Source organism: Alosa alosa, chromosome 11 (assembly GCF_017589495.1).
Source record: "Alosa alosa isolate M-15738 ecotype Scorff River chromosome 11, AALO_Geno_1.1, whole genome shotgun sequence".
NCBI classification, from domain to species: domain Eukaryota; kingdom Metazoa; phylum Chordata; class Actinopteri; order Clupeiformes; family Clupeidae; genus Alosa; species Alosa alosa.
In genome coordinates, this window is record NC_063199.1 from 2,811,688 (window position 1) to 2,832,955 (window position 21,268).

The 21,268-nt window shown below is 40.4% G+C and overlaps 1 protein-coding gene across 3 annotated transcripts in view; it reads left to right on the forward strand.

Annotated features, from left to right (window-relative positions):
* Nucleotides 1-21,268, forward strand: part of met (MET proto-oncogene, receptor tyrosine kinase) — a 62,654-nt gene that overhangs the window by 32,981 nt on the left and 8,405 nt on the right. For 2 of the 3 annotated variants that reach the window (XM_048256389.1, XM_048256388.1), the window contains exons 11-16: nt 2,507-2,728; nt 6,923-7,069; nt 7,224-7,380; nt 8,709-8,849; nt 9,099-9,335; nt 10,585-10,665. In XM_048256389.1, the coding sequence (XP_048112346.1) occupies nt 2,507-2,728; nt 6,923-7,069; nt 7,224-7,380; nt 8,709-8,849; nt 9,099-9,335; nt 10,585-10,665 (985 nt within the window). The remainder of the gene's footprint in view (nt 1-2,506; nt 2,729-6,922; nt 7,070-7,223; nt 7,381-8,708; nt 8,850-9,098; nt 9,336-10,584; nt 10,666-21,268) is intronic. The other variant, XM_048256390.1, reaches the window with a different exon arrangement.

The following is a 21,268-nucleotide window of genomic DNA, read 5'->3' on the forward strand; positions in this document are numbered from 1 at the left end:
CTCACATTCATCATAGGAAGGGACTTTTTTTTTCAAAGCCATTGATGGTTCGGAGTCCTTTCCACACTCGTGCTGGATCACCCTCCAAGAAATCAGCTTCAACTTTGTCTCTATAGCGCCGCTTAGCATCTTTAATATCTCTGCGTAAAGATGCTGCTTTGTAATCCGTCATATCCCCTGAAATAAGCCCAGCATTATAAGTCATGGTGCGTGTCTTTAATGCCGTTCTCACTTCTCATGATGGTTGTTGTAATTTTATAAGCCAAGGAAGTCACACCTTGTTGTAAAACCGGAAAGTAACATTAGATTTTGTGTAAGTCACTCAGTGGACATTACATTATGTTTTGTCTGAAACTACACGGTGGACATTTGTCGCTGTGTAAGCAGTGATATTTCTCTCAGGAAATACATTTCTAGTTATTATTATTATTATTATTATTATTATTATTATTAAGAAAATACCCATGAAGGTGTCCATAAAAATCCTTTGCCATAAATTGAGAAAGATATTATCTGATTTCAAAAACTGTGATTGGCTGTTCTGGAGCTGCTCTCTAAAAGGTAAACAATGATTGAAAAGTAATAGCATGTAAACTCTGCTAATGACTGAATAACATCTATGGGAAAGTCCATCTTTGAACAGCAGTTTTCATTTCCCACTGTACACAAATGTCTTCTTGACAGTTAATACTTCTGATACTGCCAGATGTGGGCAGCTGGGTCTGAAATGTGGAAAGATTCTGAATGTTTTTATTTTCAATTAACTTTATTTGTATAGAAACATCAACAATACACATTGTCTTAAGGCTCACAATGGAAGCATAGGCAAGAGCAAGCCTTTTGTGGCAATGATGCATGAGAAAATACAGGAAGAGGCCTTGAGAAAACCCAGCTGAAAAACAGTGCTTCCTGTGGGACAATTTGTGTGGAGTATGAAAGTTATGACAGTCATCACATAATATGGCATCCTAAAGATCAAATCTGAATGTAAAAAGCTTGTTTAGGTATATTATAAAGTCTGTATTCAATACTTTACCATCCATGTTTGGAAGTATGTAGCAAGAGGAAAATATAATAATATGAAACAAAATATAATAACAATATGAAACAGTATGAGACGAGAGCAGTAAGGGAATATGATATACAGTAGTCAACACCGTAGCCAGACTATTCTGCTGTTAAATACCATTAATAATTCACACTACAGCCAAATTGCTGTTTCCCCCAAATTTGCTAGGACGAAATGTGCAAGGTGTTTCACAGTGCGGAAACCTACTGAAAGGCCAACAAGAGTTTCAACCCTAGGGGCTACAATCTAGCACTTCAGTGATCAATATCTTGTGACAAGAAGGTTTGATAGCAACATTCTTTTTTAAATGTATTTTTGGGCTTTTTGCCTTTATTCAGATAGGACAGTGAAGAGTGACAGGTGGAAACTGGAGGGATCTCAAAATGACTGCGGGTTGAGTTCAAACCTGGGTCCTTCTTGGACACAAATGTAGTGTGGACGCTGCAGCCTCTTTTGCCACAGCTCCCCACTACAACATTTTGTATATATATTATCCTGTGGGTATATATTATCCTATAAATGTTGACACTCTACATTTAGTATTGTTTCACAAACTTTTCTTCTGATGAATCTGATGAAGGCCTTATAGGCCAAAACGTTGTTACAGTAAGTAAAGACTTGTCCTTTGGAGTCAGAGTGTGCGGCACCTTTTTATCATTTGAACGTATTGCCAGTGGCTAGCACCTCCCTGATAATCAGTTGGTGTGCGTTACCAATACTTTTCATATTACAAACTACTATTCTTGCCTTCAATGACTAATCCATGTTATTTGGATTACCGGTATACATATTTTATCCCCTAAGACCCTGAACCAAGGCTGTGATTGTATTGTACTTTGAGGGGGACATGTCCCCCAAATATGCAAATATGGGTAACACTTTACTTTACATTATCGACATAAGAGTGACATGACACTGTCATGAACATATGACACTGTCATGACACATGAACCCAAACCCTAACTCTAACCCTAATCCTAACCCTAACTTGTTATGACAAAAACCGAATGTCACTTAATAACAGTGTAATATCACTCTTATGTCGATACTGTCAAGTAAAGTGTAACCAAATAGGTTAAAAAACTAAACTTTACAATTGTTAACCAGAATACATTCTATAAATTGCTAGCCAACAGACCATTGTAATGTGTTGATGGATCATTTAATGTTATAACACCATAGCATACTTCAGCAAGAATGATGGCTGAAATGGTCCATTAACATTAACTTCTATAGTTATTTTGTGCTGGAACTGTAATTGTGGAGACAAATATTATTTTGCTAAATGCACACATTCTGCACTCGCCTGCGCATATTGACTTCGAAGGCAACAACAATTCAACGGTGTCTATTTAGTTGCCTGGCTTTTTGTAAAATCACTTAGCATTTCTTAGCAAAACCTGTTTGACCTTATTTTTTCCATTATGTTTTTGTCAGATGTTCTGTCAGATGGGAAAGGATAGACCTTGCATTCAGTGCACTACCCCTTCTCTAAAAGAGCTGGACATTCGCACACCAGTCATCACAAAGGTGGCCTTTAAACTTGATGGATTCTATACTGACCAGTATGACCTTCTGTATGTGGAAGACCCCGATTTTTTTGAGTTTCAGCAGCCAACAATCACTATCAAAGGAGACAAGAGCATCTTAGAGATCAAGGTGAGTTATTCCCCTGTTCAAGTCTGTCCCTCCGATTGCCAAAACACACATTTCACACGAGGTGTTCTGACATTCATATCACTCACTATGGAAACAATACAGAGCCTTAAAGAAAAACTCTGATTTCCATTTCTCGAGGTCACGAAGTACTGTCAATACGAATTAAAACGAAAAAAATCAGTGCTACCTAGCTCGAGTTGCCGAAGCCAACATCTAGAATAGCCAGGCAGCTACATTGCTATACTCTGACATCTTTAAAATCATGCCCCCAGAGTGTAGCACTGTAGCTGCCTGGCTACTTTAGCTGTTGGCTGCAGTAACTCGAGCTAGGTAGCACCGATTTTCTCTTTACTCTGTGACCTTGAGAAACAGAGAACTATGTGAAAAATCTCCAGAATTCTCCTCTAAGTAGATAGGCTATGTGTTCCTCCACAAACATTGAGAGTTCATTGTGCACTATGCTCACACATTGTAACATCTAATTTTCTTATTTAAAGGAGGATATGGTTTGTGGTGTAATGATGTAAGACTGCAATTTGATGTCTTTTGTGGACTAAGAAAACACTTTTAAGCAAGTAAATACGGGAGGGTTTGCTCTAGTCCAGTGTGATGGTGTAGAGCAGCTGTTGTGGGAGATCCATGTGTGCTCTTTCCCATGTAAGTCTAGTCCAGGCTGCTAATCCCCTTGTAACCCCTAGGCCCACTCCTGCCACTACCCTTCCCCCGACCACTCTTGATTGCACAGTGATGTTAGATAATGTTACCACACTACTGCAGCATAGCATTTAAGATATGCATTTTTAGATGGTCTGCATGTAGAACAGATATTTTTATTTCTGTGAAGAAATGGTAGTAGGCAGAAGAAATCAGTGGACACTGAGACTTATCTGCTGCATGGCTGTAGTAAAACAGCAGCAGCCTCAGGTGGCCCCTATTACTCAGGAACAGGTGCAGGAGTGTGTGTCAAATCTGAAAAGCTGAGACTGTCAGGCAGGGAATGCGAGTCCCTTTATTGCTCCTTAATGCAATAGAGCGAGAGAAAGCAGGCTGGGAACCCTCTGGAGTTGAGGGCCAGATTCAGGCTCTTTTGGGATTCAGACATTTTTACACCACAGTGGCTCCCATGTTAAAATGATTTAATGTCTTTGTATTTACTACAAGTTCAGCTTCAAGAATATGTAAACTGTATACATGCCATATTTATGTTTTATTTTCCTAAAAGACATCACAGGCAACATCACCACTTGCAACTCAAAGTTACAAATAAGTGATCTGACAGATGTTCAGAGCGTAGTAACATTGTGGCACGTGACTGATGAGAGAGATGGAACTAACAACTAGGCTTTGCCTGTAGCAACCATCAATTTAGAACTAGTAAGGACAGTTTGTCCTGTAAGTTGAGAAATGCATTGATGTGTGTCGGAAAGAAGTAGTTCTACAATACAACAGTTTTAACAATGAAAGGCTGGAAATTGACTATATCCCATGGAAGACTCTCAGCCAGCACACTCCACAGCGTTCAGGTATCAGAAGTTAAAGGAACACAATGCAGTACAATAACGGCTTCAAACTCATTCTGATGCTACACTGACTAATACGGAAAATGAAGTCTCTGACATTGCCAGTGCACACCCAGAAAGAGTGATAGATAGATACTTTATTGATCCTCAAGGGGAAATTCAAGAATATTCACGATATTGCACTATGTAACGGGTAGGTAACCCTTTTAGTCATTTTATGACTAACTGAATCTCATCTTAGTGCTAAATGGTGTTGACTATTAATGTCAAGGGGTACTGTAGATTCCATTGTGTTGCACTTCAGGGTGGCATTACCACCTCAAATCCATTAACTTAAGATGCCTGAACACCATGTCCATTATCCCTACATGTTCAACTTCCCAATTGCAAAGCTTTCCTCAAAATAAAGGAATTGGGTTAAACCTTGTGTTTTGTTAGTAGAGGTATTTTCCCCACATATCCTTCAAAGATAGCATGGTTAGACAAGATGACTCTTTTTAGATAAGATTACATGTAACTGCATTTGCAACTTTTCCTCTCACCTCTCTTTCAGAGCTTTAGAGCTCAAGAGTAGTCTTTGCCCTGACCCTTAACAGGATTTTAGGTCGGTGTGTCATGTGGAGACTACAACTCTTAAATGTTTGCCCTGCTGTGTTAGAGATTTTGGAGGAAACCTTGCATGATCAAATCTTGTATAGGAAAAAGACAGGGGCAGAGCCAGAGGGGTGGCTCGGGGTGGCACAGGCTACCCTTAAAATTTGACTGGCCACCCCAGGTGCCACCCCAAAATCCTAGTCTATGGTTGGCCATTATGACGGTCTATGGCGGGACCTTTCTTGATGCACCTGCAGTGCTAGTTTGAAGTGTCATTATACATGACTTATTGTTTTTAGCATGTGAGTTTAGGCCTACAGGCTACGGCTTTTGCTAACAGGCAAAGATATCTATTTACCTATCGCATCTGCCAGTGCCTATGAATTCTGGTGACCATTCAACCAGTCAAGGATTTGTTATGAAATATTTAAATTTTGGGAAGTTTACGTAGCTTAGGCTAAACTGTATGTTTCTTTCGTCCCCCATGCCTGTTTTATTCGTCCCGACCAGGAGGGATAAATGAAACATTGCGCACATTCCACTTTTGCTTAAATATATTCTGAACGGTTTTGTTCAGAGCTGAAAGTGCAACTGTATTTGACAAAAGACAGATGTAAGTTATTGCCAGTGACAAAATATTAACTTTCGGTGTGGTCTCTTTGTAAATAATGTTTAATTAAAAAGTATTTTGATCGTCCCAGCTGTCCCCTATAGGCAGGTGTCCTATATCCAAGGGGAATATTCTCACCCCGATGTATTGTCACTCTGTTTCGAGGGACAAGGGGTAGGCTAGGGGAAGGAGAAGGGGAAGGGGAAGAATGACAAATGGGATTGAGCCTTAGGGTCTGTATGAATGTAACATTATGTTTAGATTAAGGTTAGTCTTTAATTGGTGTTTATTTCATTCATGTTTCATACAAAAGTATTTTAAGCATTTAGTTGAGAGGTGTTTGTTGATTTTGGATGACTTTGTCTTTGCCAGCTCAGACAAAAAAAGCAGGTCAAATTATTTTAACAGCTACAGAAATAGATGGCCATAGATAGCCATAGAATAGAATAGAATATATTTTAATGTCCCCATGATGGAATTTGTTTTAGCACAGCATAACCCATTAGCATTAATAGACAACTTAGATTTAATATGTTTGTTTATTTGTATTTGCACATCATAACCCATTAATAGACAACTTAGATTTAATATGTTTGTTTATTTGTATTTGCATTTTATTCAAAAACAAAGACATTGCATGTGAGAGTATGGTCTTTGCCTTTCAATTGATGAGTATGGTGTTTGGTGCATGGTTTTCCTAATGTGTTTGTGCTAATTTAACATCTTGAACCTGTTTCTGTTTATCTGGATGTTTTGCCTCATGCCACCCTTGAATTAATCAGTGCCCCACTAGGGCCACCCTTGTTAAAAATGTCTAGAATCGCCACTGGAAAAAGAAGCCTGCATTATATGTTATTAGGATTGTGTCCAGGGGCAGCAAATTATCTGGTGTTTAGCCCAGATCTTTGTCATTGATTTATGCATCCCTCCATATATGTACTTGCCATGAAAATGCAAATGAATGTGGCAGAGAGATTTCTTTATTTCTACCTGAACTTTTGCTTGGAAGGAAACAGGCTAAAAGTCTAAAAATCTAAAGTTCAATCTTTGACTAAGACATTGCACCATTGCGAAGGAAACAAACATGGCTTAGATGTCTTATTGTAGTATACAGAAAGATAACACTATTTTAGTTATACCCCGGAGAGAAGTACTATTTTCTGACTGACACCTATGAAGTAGATAAAAAAGTGTAGTCACAATTTCATATCAATGCTCCGAAAACTTGAATGAATGGTAACTAAAAAAAAACATGATAAACAACTTTTTCTTTCATTTATTCAACCTTTATTTATCCATTAATTATATATATTTGAATACATTACTTATCCCTTACCTAAATGCCACACTTATTGCCTTTGAAGTGTATGATTGTCAGGGGCCACTATCACTTTTGAGACACCACATTATGTTCATTGGGCAGATAGTGTAGACTTTCATACAGATGATCATTCTCTGCTTACTTTGCAGGTACCCCAAATGGACATAGAAGCAGTGAAGGGCGGGGTCTTGATGGTGTCCAATAGAACTTGTGAATCTGTTGCTCTGGTAGGGGACACTCTGGAGTGTATTGTTCCCACAGAGTTTCAAGCTGCAAGTGAGGAGTTGGAGGTTAAGGTGAAGTTATGCATCTCACTCAAGCACACACACCCAAACATACACATATACTTATGCAACACAATTTTTGTTCAAATTTGTTTATTTTTGTCTGTTGCCCTTTTCCATTAGACAGTATCACTTTCAAACTGTATGTTTTTTTCTGGCTGTATAGTGGAGGCAGGCCAATTCCTCAGTGAGCCTGGGCCGTGTAATGCTGGCTCATGAGCAGGATTACACCAGCCTGACCACCGGTGTCATCTGTGTCACCCTATTCCTACTGTTGTTGTTTGCCATATTCATCTGGGTCAAAAGGAGAAAGCATATTGAAGGTAAAACTAAATAAAAAAAGGTGAACGTAAATCTGTGAACCGGTGTATGAAAATGATTGAAGATATGTACCCAATGTATTAGTAGCCAGACAGACAAACAGACTGGCACACAGACAACTTCTACATTATTTTGTATTGCTCAAAATGTATCTTTCTCTCTAGAGATTATTATATTTGTTAGAGAAAAGATAAAGTCTCAAGTTATTTTGTGCTTATGATTAATGACTATGATTAATGATTATGGTTATACATAATATGATTTATGCTTTGGATGATTTGAGCTGTGCGGCAGGTTTGATATGGTAGCTTCATTCCATTACTGGCATTTAATATACTTCCCTGGACTGATTGGTTTACTAACCCTTTTTACTGTAGATAAACCCTGTTTTTTGTTGGGTTTATCGACAGATAGTCATTTTGTATTCCAGCAAGAATAATTAATATTTTTTCAAAGATTTTCTGCCTACCTCAAATGCTTTATCAACTATTTTATCCAAAAATGTTAAAGGTATTTTGGTATTGACGTTGACATAGTGAAAATAGATAATAGGAGCGCTCAGCTCCAGAGAAAATTAGATTTTGAAATTACATACCTATACCAAACTGCATCAAGTAAGGAATAAGATAAACTTCACTTGATTTTCCTGTAACATAATGGTAGAGAGGATGATAAAGATCCACTTAAAGGCATCCTATGCAGTTTTTTACCTAAACTAACTAGTAATAGAGAGCATTGCCCGCAATCTGCAGCCCTGGCCTAGCCAGCTAAAGAGAACCAGCCTTGCAACTTGCTCTCCCAACCCGGGGAATCATGAATTGCTTTGCGGCAATTGTCAGTCGACATGGCTCTTTGGAGATTATCTTTGTAAACAAATCCACATGTACCGTGTCCAGGGTGGCAGCCATGAGTGATATGTACGACAATAAAATACAAATACTCTGCAGCTGTAGGGGAAGCCATGTAGCAAAATGTATTGGATACCTTTAACTATGTATAAAACAACTTAACTCAACATTGGATACCTTTAACTATGTATAAAACAACTTAACTCAACAAAATTAACTAAAACCTGTTGACTGTAATATTTGGATGATCTACTGCATTTGGGGCAAGTGAAAAATCTATGCCAGTATTCCTTTCAAGAAAGGGCCTGCACAGATGCACATGCCTAGAAATGAAGTAGTATGGCTTAAATGACTTCTGTTTCATCAGTTTGTTACACATTTTCAGTGTTTCTATTGTGTTGGGCTGATGGTGAAGTAGTCCAACTCTGCTGTGGTGGCCTGTCCTCTTAAGCATCTGTCTGTCCCTCTCTCTCTGGTTGTAGATTTAAGCAAGGCTATGGTTTGGTACGATGGCCGGGCACACATTCCTCATTTGGACATGTTGGCCAATGCAAGGAGTGTCAGCCCCACTAATGAAATGGTGTCCCACGAATCTGTGGACTATAGAACTACTTTGCTTGAGGGTATGTTTTACATTCAGCTATTTCAAGTCCCTCTTTTGTGTCTGTTTCATGCATGTTTCTCTGCTCTATCTTGGTGTCCCTTTATGCTACTCAGAGGGGATCATTTCAGCCTTTCTGCTTGGTTTGGTTTAGGGTTTCCCTTTTCCTTTGAAGCAGCGGCCGGAGCAGACATCAGACTTTGTTTGATGATCTTTGTCAGTGTCTTGTGTTAGTTTGCCAGTAATTGACCTCTAACTTCTTTGTTTGTAGACCAGAGTGTGACCATGACACAGGCAGAGTCATGTCGGCCGCCCCCATACTCTCCAATGCATGTGGACCTTTCTCCCATATTGTTGGGAGGTGAAGGAGATTTGGCCTCCCCTTTGCTGCCAACCAGTGCTCCCATAGACCTGGCCAGCCTGAACCCAGAGTTGCTGAAAGAGGTCCAGCATGTTGTCATTGCCAGGGAGGACCTCCTGTTACACGTCCATGAGATTATTGGGAGAGGTGTGACTATTCTCATTTACTGAATTAACTAAATGTATTCCCATAAATAATGCTTAATCTCATTGTATTTTTTCACATGTTTAAGGCAATCAGTGCACTCATATTCTAAAGACTACTGTATGTAAGGGTGTCAATTTGGAATCAGTGTGTGTGGCAGCATAATGCAAGTATGAAAAGGTGACTGTCACAGATGATCACCAAGTATGGGTAAAGTGATATAACTGTATGGTACACTGAAATAACTTAATGGATATTATTAAACTGCCAACTGATCAAGACATTTCATTGTATTGCAAAAGTGGGGGTGTGAACTCATATATGTATATCAAATTCGTATCCAGCTGAGGTACATCAAAACCTGAACAAAGCTTTCCCCCACTTTGTCTGCCTCACTCCAGGCAAGGCTTTTCAAAAAGAGCACCCTGCCACACTAAACTTGCAAGGCCCTCTGGACAAAATCTCCTTTTTTCTGTCTCTAGGGAGTGATGGAAAGTATGATTTGTGTGGTGTAGGATGATTTGTTCCAGTGTTAAATTCCCAGCTCATTGTTGAACTGTCTTGGAGCTCCGCTCTGGAAATCTGACTCCATGGCCATCTGGGAGGATGTGTGTCTGAGGGCAGCTGGGAGATTATACTATGCTTGATTATTTTGAAGTGACAGCAAAACAACATAAGAAAGAAAACACACACACACATATATATATATATATATATGTATGTGTGACACACCAGCCTCAGCACTGCAAAGGGATACATTAACTTTGTATTGATGCATCCTTCATTAAGAAAACATACATAAGCATTAAATGAATTCCTTTGCAGTTGGTGTTTTTTCCCCTCTTGTTCTGAACTTAAATTGGCAATTTACTATCAAATGTCAAGTTTTATAAATTCATATTTAGTATTTTAGTGAATAAATTATGTGAATAATATCTCTAATGGAAGAGCGAGCTTTCAAAAATTACTTAATATGTATGGACACAGATACAGAAACAATTGCAACTAATGATAATATCTTAGTGTTTAATGTTTATAACATTATTGTTTCTTTCACAAAGCACTGGAACATAGTTGACAGATGGACTGAAAAAAAGGAAGAGAGAGAAAGAGGAAAAAATGTATTTCAATGGTGTTCTTGTTCAGAACCAACACATTTTAAGATAGTCTTGGGGATTCCATATTGTTTTGTAAGCCCTTAACAATGAACACACTGGAACTCTGTTTGATGGGTTCATTTCTGTTAACTCAGGTCACTTTGGCTGTGTTTTCCACGGGACCCTGCTTGACCCAGATGGACAGAAACAGCACTGTGCAGTCAAATCTCTAAATCGTGAGTAAAGACACCACATTCAGTATATTTCCGAGAAAAGTTTAAATTGCCATTCACATAAAAACATAATTTACCGTAAAAACACTCTCAAAGCAGTCAATGAGTACTTGCTGTGAGGGCCTCATAAACTATCTATAATTGCCTCTTTTCTGTGCAATAGCTCAAGGACATGTTTCGCACCAACTATAGCCAACACTTAATTTGTGATTGAAATTATCATCCTGATATAATATGTATTACGATTATGATCTTTAAAGGAAAAGAAATTTTTCACACAGATCTCAAGGTCACCCAGTACTGTTGGTACGGAAAAAATTACAGTTAGAGCAGCCAGGCAGCTACAGTGCTACACTTTGGTGGCATCTTTAAAATCATCTTTACATTTAAAGCAACATCAAAGAGTTTTTTGTACCTTAAAATAATGTTTCCAAAATCGTTTCAGTCGTTCATCAACTCGTAACAGGGTGAACGGCAATTCTGCATTCGCTTCGCAGCCCTCCATCGGCTATAACCGCACTATGTAAGTTTGCCAGATCGGGTAGCGGATCTGTAGTTTAATGGAATGAGACATAATAAACTACAAATTTGACTTGCATCAGATGCTGCGGTTTCAGAATTGCAAGAAGTGTTAAATAGACAACAACACACGCACCCTGAAGCTGCGCTTATTGTGGCCGGTGATTTCAATCAAGTACATCTGAACCGGTCCATGCCTGAATTTATTCAACACATTCACTTCCCTACACGTGGTGACAACACACTGGATCACTGCTACACACAGTTCAAGAACAGTTACAAAGCTGGGCAATTCCATGCAAAGGTCATCCTTACCACGGAAAAAAAAAGTTGTGCATACGCAAATAGAACTGTTGTTAAAATCTTCAGTTAGGTCTATATTTTATTGTTTGTAACTGATCTGATTGAATTTGATGGAGAATGACACTCTTTTTACATCATAAATATGGTGTGCAACCATACAGAAACAACATTTTTCACATGGTAATATTATACATATTTGAAAAAAGTGGATAAATGGACCCAAGGTTCAAACAAATTGTGTCATTTGACAAATTCTAGATTGACAAGGGAATGGTAGAGCAATGTCTATGCTCAGCTTGCCTTTAAGAGCACAACTCTTTTAAGTCAGCAAGTTCCATGGCCATGTCACATCCATAACGTTTGCTACACATACAGTGTTGATGCGACAATGTCCATAGTGTCTGTGCAAAGCTGATTTATATCAATGTAAAGTGTGATGACCAAATTGTGCCCCTTTCTTACTTTTAAAACCTTTAATGGTGCGTTATGGATGTGACGTTATGGATGTTACATAATGTGAATTTACAAGACTAGGGACTTTATTATACCTCAAAGCCGATAAAACGTCTGTTCTGGTGGCATGTCAGTTTCAACGCATTTCAACTTAGTGTTTACAATTGACATTTCAAAGATTATTAGGATGATCAAAACCTCAGGGAGGCCTTGCCTAACCATTAGCAAAACAAACATAATATTAAAATACCTCCAGTGATTAGCCTAGCCATAGCCTATTTTCAAGTGGCCTAATAATGAAAATCTGAGCGATTATCTTCCTGTAACTGTCATACTGTTGTTGTATAGTAACTGGATTATCCCGTTAGCTGGTGAAGATGGCTGACTTTGCAGCTGGAGTTAACATAGCAACCTCCTGTTGCAGATTTGTTCAGCCTGCCGTTCACGTCTGCTTAACACAGTTTAATTTTAAATGTGACGTGATATGACAGCATTTGAAGTGTCAGGTCCTCTGTAGCTAATACCCACAGAGTAACATGAGTAAGGGCAGCAATAAACTAGATGTACCGCATAGCGGTACAAAATATGACCGCCTCTCAGTTCTGCATATTCTCTTCGCAAAAATAAATCACGCTTGTCAATTAGTCTCCATCTCCTACTTCTGCAACTCATGTGCATGTAAATTAGTGTGTGCATATCTGAGTTTGCTTTTGTTTATAAGAGTGTGTGTCTGTGTGTCTGTGTGTGTGCATGTGCGTATGCATGCCTGTGTTTGTGTGTTTATGTGTGTGTGTGTGTGTGTGTGTTTGCATGCGCACATGCGTATGCGTGCCTGTGTGTGTGTGTTTATGTGTCTGCATTCATGTGGGTGGGTGTTTGTGCATGTGTGTGTGTGTGTGTGCTTGCCTGTCTGAATGTGTGCGAGTGTGTGTGTGTGTGTGTGTGTGTGTGTGTGTGTGTGTGTGTGTGTGTGTGTGTGTGTGTGTGTGTGTGCACATGCGCGTGCATGTACTTTATGTGTGCAAATCACAAATGAGTGGGTATGGGTTAGGTTGATGCGGGCTCTTGAGACTAACATACCATAAATATTTTGTCATCTTGGGTGCAACGGTTCAGGTAGGGCTAGTTATTTGTAGAGTGGCCACCAAGTTTCATGTTCCCTGGTGTTTCAGTAACCCGGGAATCACTGACCAAAATTGATGACGGTAAAAGAAAAAAAAAATTCTTTTTTTATATTTTAAATGACTTGTTGTCCTGATTCTTCCTGTGGATCTTAGTGGGCACTGAGGAAGCAATAATTTCGCTAGTTTTTCATGATTACTATTTTTACTGCTATTGTTTCATATCTAAATTCACTACTTAATTATGTGTTTTATGTAGTTTGTCGAGGACTGGTTCAGACACGTCACATCCATAACGTGAAACCGTCACATCCATAACGCCCGTTTTTCCTACATAATGCATTACTTAAAATGACGCGATAGTTTCAAAAAACACACTTTTTTGTTCATTCAAGTCTCCTTCATGCTACATATATCATAGTTTCGGCAGTTTACTTCAAAATTCACAGAGTTTGTAGAAAACCTGTAATCTCTCGCAAAAGTGTGTCCATTTCATGTCACATCCATAACGCTGATAAAATGCCTTGTATTCTTAGGATGAAATTGATTATATGAAATTTGAGGATTTCTCAGTATTTAGAGGACAGAGGTTACATTAAAAGTTATGCAAATTAATTCACTGATACTAATTTTGCCCCCACTCTAAGGCATTTTGTTTACCAATATGAGTCCAATTGTCACATCAATAACGTTGGAACTGCCCAGCTCTCTACCAGCTTTCGGAAAATCAGATCATGCCGCTGTTTTCCTACTGCCTATGTACAAACAGAGAAGTCAGACGGACCCCCCCAGTGACGAAGGAGGTCAAGCGCTGGACTGACCAATCGGAAGCCAGGCTACAGGGCATGCTTAGCAACGCTGACTGGGAGATGTTCAAGACGAACTCTGCTGACATAAATGAGTTTACGGAAGTATCGCTGAGTTACATCAATATGCTAACTGATTCCATCATCCCAACTGTAAAGATCCGAAGCTTCCCTAACCAGAAGCCATGGGTGGATAGAGAAGTGAAAACGGCATTAAAGACACGCACCATGACTTATAATGCTGGGCTTATTTCAGGGGATATGACAGATTACAAAGCAGCATCTTATAGTTTACATAGAGCTATTAAAGATGCTAAGCGGCGCTATAGAGACAAAGTTGAAGCTGATTTCTTGGAGGGTGATCCAGCACGAGTGTGGAAAGGACTCCGAACCATCACTGGCTTTGAAAGAAAGTCCCTTCCTATGATGAATGTGAGTAAAGCCCTCCCTGATGAACTTAATGCTTTTTATGCTCGCTTTGACATGAAAAACATAGACTATCTTGCACTAGCTGCAGCATGTAAAGCAAATGAGGATGCACCTTTCTGTGTCTCTGAGGTCGATGTGAGCAATGCCTTTAGGAGGGTTAATTGTAGAAAAAGCTGCTGGACGGATGGAATTTCTAACAGGGTTTTGAAATCCTCGCTGCTCAGTTAGCTCCTGTGTTCACTTATATCTTTAACACATCATTGGCTCAAGAGACAGTTCCTACTTGCCTCAAGCAGTCTGTTATTGTTCAGTACCCCAAAAACAAGTCCATCATGTCTGAATGACTACCGCCCAGTAGCCCTGACGTCTACAGTGATGAAGTGTTTTGAGAAGCTTGTGAAAAACATTATCTGCTCATCCCTCCCTGCCTCCTTGACCCCCTCAATTAGCTTACAGAGCCAACAGGTCTACAGAGGATGCCATCTCAAACCTCATGCACACCACCTTAACTCACCTGGAGGAGGGGAATGGGAATTATGTGAGGATGCTGTTCATTGACTTTAGTTCAGCATTCAACACGATAGTACCTCTCACCTTGGTCACAAAGATGAAGGCCTTAGGACTGAACACCACCCTGTATCACTGGATATTTGACTTCCTCACCAACCGTTCACAAGTGGTTAGAGTGGGGGGTCTGACATCTGACTCATTAACCATCAGCACTGGTGCTCCCCAAGGCTGTGTTTTGAGTCCACTGCTGTACAACATCTACACACATGACTGCAAAGCCAACAGTAGTCATACCTCCATCATCAAGTTTGCAGATGACACAGTGATCTTGGGCCTGATTAGTAACAACAATGAACAGCTCTACTTGGATCAGGTTGATGAGGTGGCACAGTGGTGTCAATCTAACAGCTTGACACTGAATATCAATAAAACCAAGGAAATGGTAGTGGATTACAGAAGGAAGCAGCTGAACTACAGTTACTCCCCACTAATGATCAGCGGGCAACCTGTAGAGAGTCACAAGTTTTAAATACCTTGGTGTCCACATTACTGAAGACTTAACATGGACTGTTAACACTCAATATGTTCTGAAGAAGTCCAGACAACGACTCTACTTCCTTCGTCAGCTAAGGAAATTCAAAGTTGAGTACTCCTAAGAGCTAAGACCTAAGATTCTGAAGGACTCTTCTCATCCTAACAATGGATTATTCCTACCGCTGAAATCAAGAAGACCTAGCCTAGCCTTTCTGCCCCCCCCCCCCCCCCATCCCCAACACACACACACACATCATCACTGTCATCACCTCACATACATACAGCACACTGCTTGCTACAGTAAGCCTCCTCAATATACTTGCTGCACACTGCCCCCCCTCCTCCCTACATACACAGCACATTGTCTTCATGATCTTCTCCAACACACATCCTCTACATACTTACAGCACACTGCCCCCACCTACCCACACACACACTACACACACACACACACAGTCACTGCTCCACTCCCCTCCCGCCCACACACACATCTTCACCGTCATCACTCACATACATCATACATACAGTACTCTGCTTGCAATAGTAAGTCCCTTCACCATACTTGCAGTACACTGCCCCCCCTCTCCCCTACCTACACAGCACATTATTTCATCAGGAAGCTTCTCCAACACACATCCCCAACATACTTACAGCACACTGCCCCCCCCCCCCAATACACAGCACATTCAGAAGCTTCTCCAACACACATATTGCACACTGCCCTCTCCCCACATACACAGCACACTATCCCATCTCCCCTGTCATCCCCCCAACACACACACAAGACCCCTGGCAGTTGGGTTAGCCCCCTTGAGCCGTGGATCTGCCCAAGGTTTCTTCCTTGGTAAGGGGTTTTCCTTGCCCCTGTTGCTCTTGGGTGCTCCTTGTTGGTGCCCCAATCCCAATCCTCCCCACCTTTCTTATGCAGCCCTTGCCACTTAGAGGCCGTTTACACGACACCGCCGGGTGGATTTTCTCTTACCGCTTTCACACCTTTAACGACTCTGGCAAGAAAAAACCTTGCGTGTACACACAGAGGTGTAACCGGCTAAATGTGCTGTAGTGCATATGCCAGACCAGTCGATGGCGCCGCTGTGCAGAAGATTCACAATCATTTTGCGTGAATCGCGTAGAAGAAAACATTGTTGAGTTTGTTAAGCCAGAGAATGTCTAATAAGTGCTCTGGTTAAGCAGTCGCATGAAATAAGGAGACTACAGACAATTCGGGTTTCAATTCAACTGTTAAACTAATAAAGTTCATTTTCAAGGTATGTGACTGCTATGTGAAATTTCAAATGCTTAGCCTACGCATTGCATTAGGTCTGAGCACCACTGGAGAAAACAGCTAACAGCAGTAAGCTAATGTTTAACTAAGTTAAGCTAACGTGTGCTTCTAACTTAGCCACTAAAGGCTGATAGGCTACATTGTGCACATAAATCATGACAGGGGAAAGAAAAACATTTTAATATTATAAATAAAAGGTTTGGTTTGTTTTGACAAGCAACATGTCAGGTCGAGTGCCGTGGCTGAGTTGAGAGGTGGGGCTATGTCGTCATAAAGTTGCCGGCTTCGCACCTACAGGCATCTACACGGCGAAAGTTAGCCGGCGGTTTCAGTCTCCTAAACTGCCGGCGTCGTGTACATGCAAGGCGTAACCGTTAACAAAACCTCACCGGTTTCACAAAAACCGGCGTCGTGTGCACGGCCCCTTAATCTACTAAACCCCTCTTCTACTGCACTTTTTACCCCCCCCCCTCCACTATAAATGCACAAATAGGCTGACACCAGACATAATTTCACTGCATTTCTTACTTCCAGTAACTATATGCATGTGACAATAACCTTCCTTGTATCCTTGTATCCTTGTATGTCACAATACATCGTAAGCTACTTTTTTTTAATAAATCGTGCAACATATTCTACCTTGTCTGTGCACATCGTTATTTGCAAAGCCAGTGCTGGATAAACAAATAGCATGTGTGCGACAGAGGGAAAGTTCTTTGGTGTTGCTATAAAAGTGTAACACTGTGATTACAGTGTTAGAGTACAAGGGTTAGGGTTAAAGTTAGGGTTAGGTGCCTTGAAGTCGCCGGTGGGGGCTTAAAACACCATCGAGCCACCTAATTTGTCAGGTCTGGACTGTAGACAGGACAGACATTTTAGCACCTGGACTCTTCCTCTACGGAGAAATACTGTTTAAATATGTGCAGAATCATTTTGGCATTGTTTTCCTGAAATATTCAAGGTCTTCCCCGGAAAAGACATTGCCTGGATGGCAGTATATGTTGCTCAAAACCTGTATACATCATTCAGAATTGATTGTGCTTTGTCAGATGTGCATGATGCCCATGCTGTAGGCACTAATGCACCTCCACACCATCATAGATGTTGGGTTTCGAACTGAGCACTAAAACAAGTTGGATAGGTTGGATACTTGGACAGGCCCTCTCCCCTTTAGCCCAGATGAGTCCATGATTTCCAAAAAGAATGGAAAATTTTGATTGGTCTAACCACAGGGCCTTTTTCCACGTTACCTCAGTCTATTTTAAACAAGCTCAGGCCCAGATAAGACGGTGGTATTTTCTGTGTCAGGTCTCAATACAATTTTGGCTGTTGCATGGTTTAAAGTTTTTGAATCACACAGACAGTTACATCAGGTTGTTAGCATCTGGTCAAACAATAGCAATTTTACACTCAAACATATGTTTCAATAGCCTAATAGAATAAAAACTGAATGATATTCCTTGCAAGTATTTAGCACGGTATATTCAACTGTGTTATTCCCATATTTAGCTTCCATTACATTTTTATTTAATCATTAACTTGATTTTTTGCCTTTGCCTTTCACTACCATTGGTTTCTATGACTAATTTTACCATCTTCCCTAGCAGGGTAAGGTTAATGAAATAATTACATTCAGGGTTCCCACGGGTCATGGAATTTTGAAAAGTCTATTCCAGACATGGAAAATCAGGGAATTGTATCATTTTTGGGTCAAAGTCATAGAATATCAGGGAATTTTGTTGTAGCAGTTTAACATTTACTTGCCAAAATATATTAATACAATTATGCTGTATGTCCATGTAGAATTTGTGTATATCGTATAGCTTTACTGCTTGCTTGAGTTGTAGTTAGCCCAACTTTGTTTATTTAATGCTCATTTATTCATCTCCTGCTCTAGAAACATAAAAGATTCTTGAACGCTACACAGCTGCTCTGAAATTTTTGGTCATTCATTATAAAGTTGGTCATGGAAATTCAGTTTTTTTGTCAGGGAAAAAATTTGTTTTGCCCCTAATTTTGTTCAAAAAGTGACAATTCACAACATATATATTTATTACATAATGTAAACTATTTCAAGTCTTATTGGGGGCCAAGCAGCGAAGCTCAAGGACCTCATTGTGTTTCTACGTTTTCCTATTATTATTATATGCATTGGGAGTCTATGGCAGCCCATAGAACCGTATGGTAAAAAGTTGGGAAATTTGGCACACTGATTGGGGGCGGTCCCATGATTCATGTCACCAAGTTTCATGTCGGCAACTCGAACCCTCTAGCACCACCAACAGGCCAAAGTTGGACGTGCGTTCATGCACATAACTTTTGACCTGTTGGTCCGATTTTCAAAAGTCAGGTATTGTTGGAATCCTTGGACCAAGCCGAGTTCAACGCACCCTATGACGTCATTTTCCGCCATGATGGATTTTCCGCCATTTTGGATTTCATCAAAAACACTTAAAATGTATCAGGGGTCACATACTTTCTCTGATTCCCACCAAATTTGACACAGATCATCTTCAGACCAAGCCTCACAAAAGTTATCACTTTTTGTCTTCGAAGTATTACCGTTAAGCCCGTAAAAGCCAATCAAAATTTGCGGAGAAGCCGCCAAACAGGAAGTGAGCTCATATCTCAGCAACCCTTGCATGTATCAAAACCAAACTTGGTACATGGACTCATGACCCCATCAGGTGAATGCCGATTTTGTGACCTTTGACCTCTAGGGTCAATGCAGTTAGCAAAAATGCATTTTGCCTTGTAACTTTTGACGTGCTAGACGTGAAACTTGCTTTGACAGCTTATGGCCATACGTCTGATTGCAGCATTGAGCTAACAGCATTTTGTTGCCATGGTTACTCCGGCCTATCTGCTTGGCCCCCTCATTGCTGCTTGCAGCTATATTTTGTTTTAATTTTGATGATTACGGCTTACAGCTTATGAGAAACCAAAATCAGCTATCTCAAATTAGAATAAAAAGTCCATAGAACAGAAATGTTAACATAAGAAAATCTCTAATCATCTTAATTAACTCAAAACACATGTAAAGGTTTCCTGAGCCTTAAATCTCCCAGTCTGGTTTAATACACACAACCACAATCATGGGGAGGACTGCAGACTTGACAGTTGTCCAGAAGACAGTCATTGACACTCTCCACAAGGAGAGTAAGACACAGAAGATAATTGCGTGAAATGTTCACTGGAAGGAAAAAGTGTGGTAGGTGCACAAGCAAAAGGGATGACTGCAGCCTTGAGAGGATTGTGAAGTGAAGACGATTTAACAACTTGGGGGAGCTTCACAAGGAGTGGACAGAGCAGAGTGGGTCAGTGCATCAAGAGCCACTACGCAGACGTGTCCAAGAAATGGGCAAGTGTTGCATTCCCAATGTCAAGCCACTCCTGAACCAGAGACAGCGTAAGAAGCGTCTTACCTGAGCTAAGGATAGAAAGATTTGGACCATTGTTCAGCAAATTTTGCATTTGATTTGGAAATCAAGGTCCCAGAGTCTGGAGGAAGAATGGAGAGGCACAACAGCTTTCAAGTTGTTTGAAGTTCAGTGTGAAGTTTCCACAGTCAGTGATGATTTAGGGTGCAATGTCATCTGCTGGTGTTGGTCCCTGGTCTTTTATGAAGTCCAGAGTCAATGCAGCCGTCTACCTGGCGATTTTAGACCACTTAATGCTTCCGTCTGCTGACAAGCTTTATGGAGATGGTGATTTACTATTCCAGCAGGACTTGGCACTTGCTCACAGTGTCAAAAGTACCACAAAGTGGTTTGCTGACTGTGGTATTGCTGTGCTTGGCCAGCCAATTCGTCTGACTTGAACCCCATAGAAAACCTATTGGAGGGCTCAACGTTAACTTTAAAAAGTGATTGCCAGCTTGGCAACCAGGTTTGCCAAAGCCAACCAAATCAGGTTGCCACTTGTAACAATTTGGTAGCAACCAGGCAACTATTAATGTTGAGCCCTGGGGAATTGTCAAAAAGAAAACACACCAGACCCAACAACACAGACGAGCTGAAGGCCATTAATCAAAGCAACCTGGGCTTCAATAACTCCTCAGTAGTGCCACAGGCTGATTGTCTCCATGCCACGCTGCTTTGATGCACAAGGAGCCCCAACCAAGTATTGAGCGCAAACATTGACTTATCTTAAAGAGAAACTATGCAGTATTGACAATTTTTTGCTGTTTTCTCGGTCATGTTATTTTCTATATTTCTGATATGTTGCTGATTGGATCATAAACGGCCACAGCAATGAAGAAAAGTGAAAGTGATTGATAATGACTGACTGACTATTATTGTGTTACATGCTCCAAATGTAAAGCACTTTGAGCTGCATTCTGTGTATGAAAGGTGCTATACAAATAAAGCTTATTATTATTTAAATGCAGTAAAGCAATTTCTTACACTCGTTATACTCCCTGACACTGAGGCCGCCAGCCCGGCGGCCCAAAGTTGCAAGGGTGGTTTTCCCGCTGACAGGCGCTAGGGGGAAGCGAGACGGCCACCATTCAACCCGAAAAAAGTTATATAACCATTCCAATGACTCCGAAGCTATTAAAGGAATTATCCGGAGTAAAATGCACTTTAGATCAATTTACGGATGATTGGGAGTACATACGTTGAGTTGACATCAAAATCATGTCA